Source organism: Peromyscus californicus, unplaced genomic scaffold, assembly GCF_007827085.1.
Source record: "Peromyscus californicus insignis strain IS unplaced genomic scaffold, ASM782708v3 Scaffold_4__1_contigs__length_199733344, whole genome shotgun sequence".
NCBI lineage: Eukaryota > Metazoa > Chordata > Mammalia > Rodentia > Cricetidae > Peromyscus > Peromyscus californicus.
The window spans coordinates 60314688-60324771 of record NW_026294562.1 but is presented as its reverse complement, the minus strand read 5'-3'; the positions used below and the strand labels follow the sequence as shown (position 1 = coordinate 60324771).

The following is a 10084-nucleotide window of genomic DNA, read 5'->3' as shown; positions in this document are numbered from 1 at the left end:
GCCTTCAGAAGGCTAGGACTGCCTGACCTCTATATTGGTGAAATTATTAAGGCCACTCCACGTAGTTAAAAGGAGATTTATTTAATGGCGTAACTTACAAATTAAGGGATAGGTAGGTCGCAGGGTCTGGGGAAGGTGTATCGCAGTCCAGCGGTGTTCTCTGGAGCTCTGCTTTGTCCACCTCTCCCGTCCAGGGTCCTGGAACCGAGAGCGAGCCCCCCAATCCAGATCTCCAGTCTCCAGGCGCCTCCCTTGGCCCCGCCTTGTAGGCATGACAGTTGCTGAAGTCTCAATGGGGGTTGGAACTTCCAGATCAAAGCTGGAATGGCTACCCACTACACCTCTATGTTTAATATAGTGGCTGTTTTGTTCTCTGAACCCCAGATAAGTTTATTGTGGTGCACAATATTTCAGCCACAACTGGGGTCTAAGGCATTCCTCAGGTTCTAAGTGTGGCCTAAGGTTTTTCTAGGTTCTCATGGGACTTAAATCTCTTTAGGATCTTACTGATGTCTAAGGCCTTCCAGAGGTTTTCACTGGGGTCTATGGTTTTACCAATATTCTCACTGTGGCATGAAGCCTTTCCCAGATTTTCATGGGGGGGGGGGGTCTAAGGATTTTCCAGTATCTCACTGTGGCCTAAAGTATTCTTATGGTTTCACTGAGGCCCAAGACTTTTGCCAGGTTCTCACCGGACCATAAGACCTTACCATGTTCTCACTATGGTCTAAGGAATTTTCCAGATTCTCACTAGGACCTAAGATCTTTCCAGGTTCTCAATGGGTCTTAAGCTTTTCCACTGAGTCTTACTGTCTTAAGGCCTGTCCCAGGTTCTAAATGGGTCTTAAGGCCTTTCCCAGATTCTAAATGGGTCTTAAGGCCTTTCCCAGGTTCTCACTGAGTCTTAAGGCCTTTCCCAGGTTCTCACTGAGTCATAAGGCCTTTCTCATCGTTTTACTGGGGCCTGAGGCTTTCCCCAGATTTTCACTGGGGAAAATCCAAAGGCCTTTGTAAGATTCTCACTGAGACCTCAGGCCATCACCACATTCTCAATGAGCCTATTGCCTTCTCCAGTATCTTAATTGACCTAAAGGCCAGAATCTCACTGGGACCTTCCCAGGAGCTCTTTGGGGCCTAGGCCCTTCCCCAGGGTCAGCTTGGAGTCTAATGCTTTTCCAAGGTCTCTCGGAAGCCCAAGAACTTCTCCAAAGTCTCACTGGGACTTAAGGTGCTTCCCAGGGTCTCACATAAATCAAAGATCTTCCTCAGTGATTCCCAAGGTGTAAGACATTTCAGAGTTCCATCGGGACATAAACCTTCCCCTGGGTCTCATGTATGATGCAGGAAGGGCACCATGGGTGCTCTGTCTTGCCTGCCTCTTTTGTTCCTCTGCCTACTTCCTTGGTGCCTGAGACTCCTGGGCACAGGGAGAGTACTGTTTGGGAGCTCAGAATTGGCAGGGAGATGATACCAGAACTTTCTGCCTGGTCAGGAGTGTCCAAGGGGCTGGATTAGAAGGGAGCAGTGGGAAGAAGAAACCTTCTAAACCTCCAAGTGAAGCAAGAGCAGCTATGAATACCAAGAGCTATCTTTACATGACACAGAAGCCAGGAGCACTCCTTGAGACCTTTCCTTCCTTTATTGAGATAATGACCAGGTGGTGGACAGCACAAAGGGCAGAGGGTGAGCAGGACCACCCTGGAGTGCATGCAGTAGTAAGATATGGGGCTGAGAAGCAGGAGGTTCCTTGGGGGAGCCCTTTAAAGGGCACAAGCAGATTCTGGGAGTACCCATGGCCCAGCTGCACACATGGGAAAGCCTCTGGGCTGGGGAAGGTTGAGGGAGGGGTTGGAGACTTTAGGGAAGACCCCTGGCACCTGTGGATGGGTACCCTATGCATTTAGCTAATGGCATTCAGTGCATGGGCCAAGGTGTGCAGCTCATCCTGGACCCCCTCCAAGGAGCGCCGAATAGTGTGAGGACTGTCCAGTACATCAATAGCCAGTGTGTACGGGTCAAACTTCACCGAGAATGGGCGCTGGATACGGGAGGCATAGTTCCTGGGGAGAGAAGCCGGCATGAATCTTTCAATCACAGGAGACTGGGTACAGGCATGAGAAAGCAAGCTGGAGTCAGGTGGCTTGGAACAGGATTTGCAACTTCCAGGAGCATGGGAAAATGGTTTTTCTGTGTCTCTCACCCCCCAAAGCCCATTCTGGACACTCAGGAGATTAAAGCCTCCTCAGAGGCCATAGCAAAAGAAAAGGCCCCAGCACCTCTTGCAGGCAAGCCTCTGTAGAGCGCTCCATTCCTCAGCTAGGCCTCCTCCTTCAGGAAGGTTTCCTTGGCTATGTGTCCTAGAGAGTCCCTAAACTGGTGTGGAAATGCCAGGTGCAGTATAACAGGCCTGGAGACCTGCCGAGGACCGTCCTGCCAGTCTCTCCTCTTCAGACCCCTGTGTAACTGGATCCCTGCCTTTGGACTGCCCACTCCCTCTGTAATCTTTGCCCCCAAGGCTAGCTACCACGGTGTCTCTTTTTCCCCCTTATCTGTCCCCATCCCACTTGGGCCTGTGGTGCTCAGAGGATGAGAGACACAGGCTCCACTGAGTCCCGGAAGGCTGGCCTGGACCTGACTTTGCCCTTGCCGTGACCCTGTGCTGCTGGTCTCCCTCTCCTCAGACTTTCAAGGCTCCCTCTTGGAGCATGCACACTTGTTACATGGGGGTGTTGCTGAGGGGGCAAAATGAGCTCTCAAGAGGAGACGAGGTCTGGCTTGCACAGGTGAGGTGGGATGGGGCTCCTTCCTGAAGGCCTCACCCACCTGAGCTTGTCCTTGGCATCACTGAAGCTCTCAGACACAAAGTACACCGGCTGGTAGGTCTGGTCTTGGTACGGCTGCACAGCGGCCGCGTCTGGGTCAAAGGCCCGGACCTCAGGCTCTTCTGACAGGGAGTGCTAGAGAGGGGGAGGGGCATCACAGCCAAGGGCTCAAGGAAACTGAGTGATGTGGGCCTCCCTCCTCCCACAAAGGTTCTTGGCCAGTGTATAGTGGGGTCTGGGCACACGTTCTCTAGAATAGGCTGAATCTCAGCCCTGGGCCAAGGAGACTCTCTTGACGGGAGCAGGGCCCTCCACACCCTGACCCCTGGTCTCCTTTGCTGAGGGCTGGGAGCAGGGTAATCTCACCAGGAGCTCTCCATAGGAGGACAACAGTCCTGCACCATAAGCCTTCAGCTCCCCGTTCTGTTTGCACAGCCCAAACTCCACAGTGAACCAGTACACCTGCCAGATAGTCAGCAGAGTCACCTAAAATCACCTGACACCAAGCACAGCCCCTCTGGGTATAGTAGGCCACCACCCACAACAGGCAAGGCTGGGGTCTTGGGAACATAAAGGAAGGTCTGAGCTCTGCCTAGGGCCCTGAAAACCAACCGTAGAGAGTTTCTCAATTTCTTCATCTGAGGCCCCCAGAGAGGCAAGTCCAATATCCTGTGGATAGAGAAGGAGGCTGAAGTATGGAAAGACTCTACTCTGGCATTGTACTTGAAGCAAGGGCACTGGGTATCAGCTACTTCTCCAGGGGTCCCTTGGACCTACACTGACCTACACTGGACCGGCCAAGACAGCCAAGATCCCAGGACCTGCAGTTCCCAGAATAACCAGCAGGTGGCAGCACAAACCATGGAAATCTCTCCCCTGGGACCGCACTCCCTGCCAGTCCCTCCCTGTTGGAGGAACTATCTCCATTTCAGCATTTCGTTGCCTGAAAGTCTTGTGGACCCATAAGGGCAATGTCTACTCCAGAGGAGAGCCCCATCAAATGAAACTTGTGAATCTCTGGTTCAATCAAACCTCCCTAGTTTCTGCCCTGAGGCCCTAGACACACCTGGGAGAATTGGGCAAATGTGCGGTCAGCCAACATCGGTACATGTCCCAACAGCTCGTGGCAGCAGTCCCTGTGTGAGGCCAAGAGAGAAGGAAAGTGGAGTGGACAGGGTCTCTGTCCCTGCCCAGGGACAAGGAGGCCTTGGCCCCTCCACACCTCTGTCCTCACTGTGCAGAGATTTTACTGGGCCGCAAGTTCGGGACCCCCTGCCCCAGGAGGCATACTCACGGCTCAGGTGAGTGCATGGGTGAGGAGGCATGGCGGATGTACTGTGTGCATTGAAACACACGGAAGGCCAGGCTGGCCAGAAAATCACGGGCAGACAGGAGGCCGGCCACGGGTCGCAGCTGGAAGCCAGTCCGTTCTGCAAGGGGCCACACATCAGGGTAGGCAGAGGGGGTACCCCTCCCTGCCCTACTTCCTCTGCATCCGCACCCTTCAAGAAGCGGGACACGTCCTCCAGCTGTGGGATGCTGTCCTCTCGGTAGCCGCAGTACCGTTCCAGAAGCTGGAAAGCCTCCAGGTGCTCCCGGCAGGCGTGGGTAGCATAGAGGCCCTTCAGTGTGCCATAGACTTCTTTCCTGCAGGCCGCAGGGTCTCAGGGACTTGCCTGATGTTGGGGCTCTCCCCATGACCGCCCCAGCTGCTCACAGCCTTCCCCCCACACACATCATAGATGCTTTGGCTGCTTCCATCAGCCTCCTGAACTGTGGACCTCCATTAATAGGTAGGGCATTTGTGTGGTTGAAGGGAACCCAGAAGTTGGGAAGGGACCAATATGGACATCTCTGGGTGATCTGATATTCTGGGCCACTCAATGGCCTTCCTCTAACTGACCTTAGTCTCTCCTGTTATACCAATGTTCCCAGAGGTGGCCCTCACAGACAGGGAGTTTGGGGGTGTCTCTCTCTGGTCCTTCTCATGCCCAACCCTGTCCTGCCCCAGTCACATGTGAGCAGAGTCTTACCAGGTAGCAATTTCCTCCGCAGTGTACTCCACATGGGGAATTGGTTCGCCCCTGTGGAGGGGATTGGTGGTCAATAGGGCCCCCCTCCATCTCAGAGAGAGAGAATGGGAAAGATGGGGTGAGGCACTTATCCTGAAGCTACATCAGCTGTTCAGAGGCCTTTGGAGTACAGAATGGACTGGGTGGGGTATGCTGACCCCAACCTGCTGCTTAGCCTGTCTGCCTCAGGCTCCTTTGCTGTGATTAGGAATAATGCCAGTGCCCAACACAGAGAACCAAAGAAGAGACATGCTGACATGCGAAGCTGGGAGACAGCAAACCAGCCACCTCCTCCCTCATCTCCTCCCCTCTCTACAGGCTGGGGACTCTGTCCCACACACAGGCTCCTTACTGCTTGTACTGGAAGGCAATCTCTGCAATCAGCTTCCGGCGCTGGCGGTACACCTGGTCAGAGAAGCCCTGATGGCCAAGGGACACACATCAGGAGGAAGCCGGGCTCTCCCTGCTCCACAGACCAGGGTCAGTCCTTAGCTGTGCCCACCCCACAGGCCTCAGCTATGGGATGCAGTCGAGACAGCAGGCTCACCGGGTGGTCCAGATCCAGGTCAGGGTCAAATTTGGTGACCAGGTGGTGACACTTGTCCAATTCTGACACTTTCCTTGGGAACCAGGGAACTTCACAGGCAACAGAGACAAAAGGGCCCAGGTGAGTATGGGCCCATGGTTCACTTTGGCCATCCTGAGTCTGGCCTCCCCTAGGGACCTCCTACAGGGCAGAGGTTGCTGGGATGTATGAAAAGAACCAGAGCAAGGGTGAAGCCAGCATGGAGGGACACCAACACTCTGTGGACACTTTAGGGTCTCCCCTGGCAGGATGCTCTGCCCCCCAGGCCTCAAGATCATTAGTTGCACTCAGGGACAGAAATGCATTCTCACCCTTGTCCTCTCTGGCACTGCGCACGTCATCAGACACCCGACGCACAGAACTGAGGAGGGCGGCCAGGTCTCCGCTGGGCACCTCGAAGCGCACAAAGTACTCCAGGTGGGGACTTCCTGCCAGTGGCTTCTGGGCAGGCCGGGTCTCTAAGTGGTGGATTTTGGCTTCAAATGTCTTTGGGAGCGAGAGCAGAAAGAGGGAGAAGGGGAGAGACAGATAGGGAGGGAGCGACGGAGACAGATGGGAGGAAAGAGTGGAGAGAAGTGAAGAACGATGGAGAGAAAAATGGAGAACAAGAAGACGGGAAGGGAGCAACAGAGAGATTGAGAGAGACAGATGGGGGAGCAATGGAGAGGGGTGGAGAAGAGATGGAGAGAGGAAGAGAGAGATGCAGACAGGTGGGGAGGGACGGAGAGACAGAATATTGGAAAAGAGGGAGATGGAGCAGGCAGGCCTGGTCAGTTTTTTGTCCCCGCCTATGAATTTTGGAATGTGTCACCCATAGATTGGGTTTTGTCTCATGCATCCATCCAGTAATCATCACAGCTGTGCCTTTGCCTCCTTTATGGACAGGCCTGTTTGTCTGTCTGGAGGTCATACCAGATACCCTGATTTCCCAGCTGACGGGAGGTCCCACCCCCTAATGGTCTCATTTGGCTTACTGGCCACACCCAAGGGCCTGGACCCCACTCTACCATATCAAAGACACAAGGCTCAGGCCCAGACAGAGCAACTAGGACACCCAGAACTGGTGGGCAAGGGTTGACTTCACCTCCACCTTCTGTTGCCCAGCAACAAAACTCTTAGGCCATGCAGTCAACTCTGGGAGCTCACAGGGATTCTGGCTTTAATGTCATTTGAGAGTTCTTCTAGGGGGGGGGGCAGGTCCTTCACCAAAGCAGTAATGCAATCAGGGCTTCGTTAGGCCCTTGGGCAGGTGGGTAAGAGGCTATATGTATGGCAGTGGGTGTCAGGCAGCTGAGGTAATTGGATAGTGGAACTGAAGAGTAGTCCCTGAGACCTAGCCTTTGTGGACCTGAGCAGACATATTTCTGCCCTGGAGAGGGACACAGCCATTCTTACATGTTTTATGTGTGCTTGCCCTGGCACACCAAGCCAGCAGCCCATAGGCCTCACCTCAAATACTTTCACAGCCCGGGACAGTGAGGAGGGTTTTGTGCCCCTCAGGGAGAAGAGCAGGTTGAGAACAGCCTTCCCATCCTGCTCCTCAAATACCACAGCCTCCAGGGGGTTCCCAGGTTCCGAGGAGGCTACTGCCGCTGCCGCTGCAGCTGCTGCTGCCTCCCTCTCTTTCCGAGCATCCTCGATGAGACTCTGCCGCCGCCCGATGAACCTTGGGGACTGGGGGTGGGGTGGGGTGGTCAGAGAGATGCCTGTGTCTCCATGCTGGTGCCACCACTGATCCAGCTGTCCCCTGCCACCCCCTCCACGGGATGACATGAGAGAATGGAGAACAGAACACACTAGTCAGTGTTCTGACTGGGGATGGTGGGCAGGTAGGCAAAGCCATGGCAGAGCTGGAGGGCAAGGGCTCCTGGCCACCATCTCCCAAAGTAGAGGCGCCCTGTCACCTGCCTCCTGGGCATAGACGTAACTGGATTAGTGATAGAGGACTATGACTCAGGCTGTTTTTCCTGATTTCTGTGGGCAGCACCCAGAGCCCCGAGGAGACAGAGCACAAAGCCTCAGGCATCACCAGGCAGTGGATAGCTTGGGTGGGTCATTCAGGGAGCGCATACTATATACTCAGTTAAACAAGCATCCTTCCCCTCCCGATTTCCTGAGAGAGGCATGGGGCTGGCTCTTCGGCAGGTGGCTGTGCATGCTGCGCTCTCACCTGGGAATACCCCCACAAAAATGTCTCCAGCTACCCTATTTCTTTTCTGTTTGTACCCTGCCACCTCCTCCTCCTGGCTACCTTGTCGAAGTCTGAGTATGGTTACCTCAGTATGGCCTCTGCCGGCTGTGTGTCTGCCACAGCTATGAACCAGTGTGCCCAATCCTCCAACACCCAGAACTACCTGGACCTGAGTGAGGAGGGGCCTGAACTCTTAGCTGGGATCTAAGCTCCCCAAAAGGTTCTGAGTCCTTCAGTTGACATAATAAGCCACCCCGGGCTTTGAGGATGTCACAGTCATAGGGAGAGACATCCCCTCTGGAGCCCCTCCTGACTTCTAGCAGGACACTGTGAATACATCCAGAGCCACAGGTTCCCTGGGAAAGAAACATGCAACTGGGTGGTTCCCAAGGAAGCTGAGAGGAGAGCCGGGCAGCTGAGAAGTGTGAGGGGGCCCTTTGACCCCGCTGTCACCTCTTGAGAAGTGCCTGCAAATTAAATTTCTAAAGGTCACACTGGTCTCATTAAGGTCTCTGTTGGGCCATGGCAATGGCTATATGGGGTTCCAAGGAAAATCTGAAAGCCCTTTTCGTGTCCAGGCTGGCAGACGGAACTGTCCGATGTCTTGGCAGCACCTCCACCGTGATCCCTGGGGCTCCCTGACACAGGGAACACAGACACAGGGCAGTGGAAAGCTGAAAGGAGACACAGGAATTGCCCCAGAGCCAGGGACCACTTCTAACACAGTGGAACCTGAGCCCATGTCCTGTTTGTATAGGACAGACCAGCCATTTACTGACCAGGTCTCCCCAGAAGTGTACACTGCAGGAACCCCACACCCTGTGACAGGCAAACCTAGAGAACCCCAAGAGGGCAGACAAGTGGGGGGCTACTAGAGGGGGACCTGAATCATGGGGGGCTCTCTCCCAAGACCACCCAAGGGAAATTATCCCCCTACTTCATGAAATAGGACCCACAGAAGTCCCAGAAAGGATGGCACAGGGTGACAGGCACTAGCTGTCCCCGCGGAGTCCAGCAGGACGCAGCAGAGTCATTTACCCAAGTGCAGGAATATCTCCTAGGGCTAGGACCCAAACTAACCCTGGGACAGGATGGGACAGAGACCCACTCCAACCCTGGCTTCCAGACACTGGGTGGACTCTAAGCCTGGGGTATCCACCCACCCACAGGTGCAGAAGCTGCTCCAGATACCCCTGGGTGACAGCATGCCCTTCTCACCATGATGGCTTCGACCTGCTTGGCATCCTGCTCCGAGACGGCCCTTCTGAAGCCCTTGGGCTGTGGTGAGGAGGCGCTGGGGGTGGGCATAGTGCAGGCTGGTGGTCCTGGGTTCTGTCTCCACAGCCCTTGCCGGGCAGGCGGCCTCTTAAAGGCCAGGCTGACGTCAAAGCCCCTCTGGGTCCCCCACCTCCTACCTCCTGCGCATCCTCTCCACGCCTGCTGCGCCTGAGGGAGGCGGGGGTGGGCATAGAGCGAGGGCGACGAGAAAGGCCTCCGTCCCATTAGATCTAATTGCATCCACTGTCACAGGCACCTGCCTCTGAATCACCCTCAGCCCGAGGCACGACATGAGGACAGGGACTAACTGGTGTTCTGCAGGGCAGGAGACAGATACAGGACCTCTGCTCAAACCAGGGCACGCAGGAAGAGTCATGCTGGATTCCCAAGGGCTCATGTTGTGAAAACTATAGCCCCTGGGAACAAGTAGGTCCAGAAGCCCCCTGGTGGCTTTTTGGGTATCTTTAAGTCCCCTCCAAGGCACAGGTCATGTTCCCCCAGCCCCATGTAACAGTGTGCCATCTACTCACTCCTTCAGTTTCATATGTGCTGGCACGGGGGTTGGATCCTCAGGCAGGTCCTGTGAGACAGGAGGCTATTCCCTATAGTGTTTCCAAGACTGGCCCACTTTTGCAGGGTTCCTATCGCCCTGATTATCATACCCTTGAAGGCATTGCCCAGGAGATGGTGCCAACCCTAGCCCCTGGCATCTCCCTAGGACCCTCTGACCTCACCTCCTGTGGGAGCAGAGTTCTCCTTTAGTTATGAGGGTTCTGAGCTCCCCCACCCACTTCCTGACTCGTGGTCTCAAGCTGGCTGCAGCCCCATTCTCAGCTGGCCCCCATGTAAGGGCACACTCAGTGATCATCTCTCCCGTGGCACTCCAAGGTCTCGCACCAAGTGATCTTTTGTTTTCCAGTTACCAACCACCCCCACTTACACAAAGACCCACCACCTTCCTCAGCCAAGGAAATGGTCTCCAAGGAGACCAGGGAGGGGACCTTTCTCAGTGGCAGATGAGTTTTGCTGGACCCACCCCACCTCCCTGGGGTCGTTTTCTTCCTGTGGGTAATTGCTCAGGACAACTACCCTTCTGGAAAGGTGTCCTCTTACTAAGGGAATTGAGAAAGAGTAC

At 54.8% G+C, this 10084-nt stretch overlaps 1 protein-coding gene across 2 annotated transcripts; it reads right to left on the bottom strand.

The window, feature by feature from the left end:
- Positions 1 to 1620: 1620 nt before the first annotated feature.
- On the bottom strand, positions 1621 to 9152 carry Th (tyrosine hydroxylase). 2 transcript variants are annotated; one of them, XM_052713120.1, is made up of 13 exons: positions 8890 to 9143; positions 6930 to 7154; positions 5792 to 5966; positions 5442 to 5530; positions 5247 to 5314; positions 4856 to 4906; positions 4324 to 4469; positions 4117 to 4252; positions 3889 to 3958; positions 3435 to 3491; positions 3189 to 3284; positions 2824 to 2957; positions 1621 to 2060 (listed from the first exon to the last, which is right to left on the bottom strand). In XM_052713120.1, exons 1-13 carry the CDS (start codon positions 8977 to 8979, stop codon positions 1901 to 1903), a joined length of 1497 nt encoding a protein of 498 aa, XP_052569080.1. In that variant the 5' UTR covers positions 8980 to 9143; the 3' UTR covers positions 1621 to 1900. The 2 variants fall into 2 exon arrangements, with proteins under 2 accessions (XP_052569080.1, XP_052569081.1); XM_052713121.1 differs by lacking the exon at positions 6930 to 7154 and having other exon boundaries at positions 8890 to 9152.
- Positions 9153 to 10084: the final 932 nt, after the last annotated feature.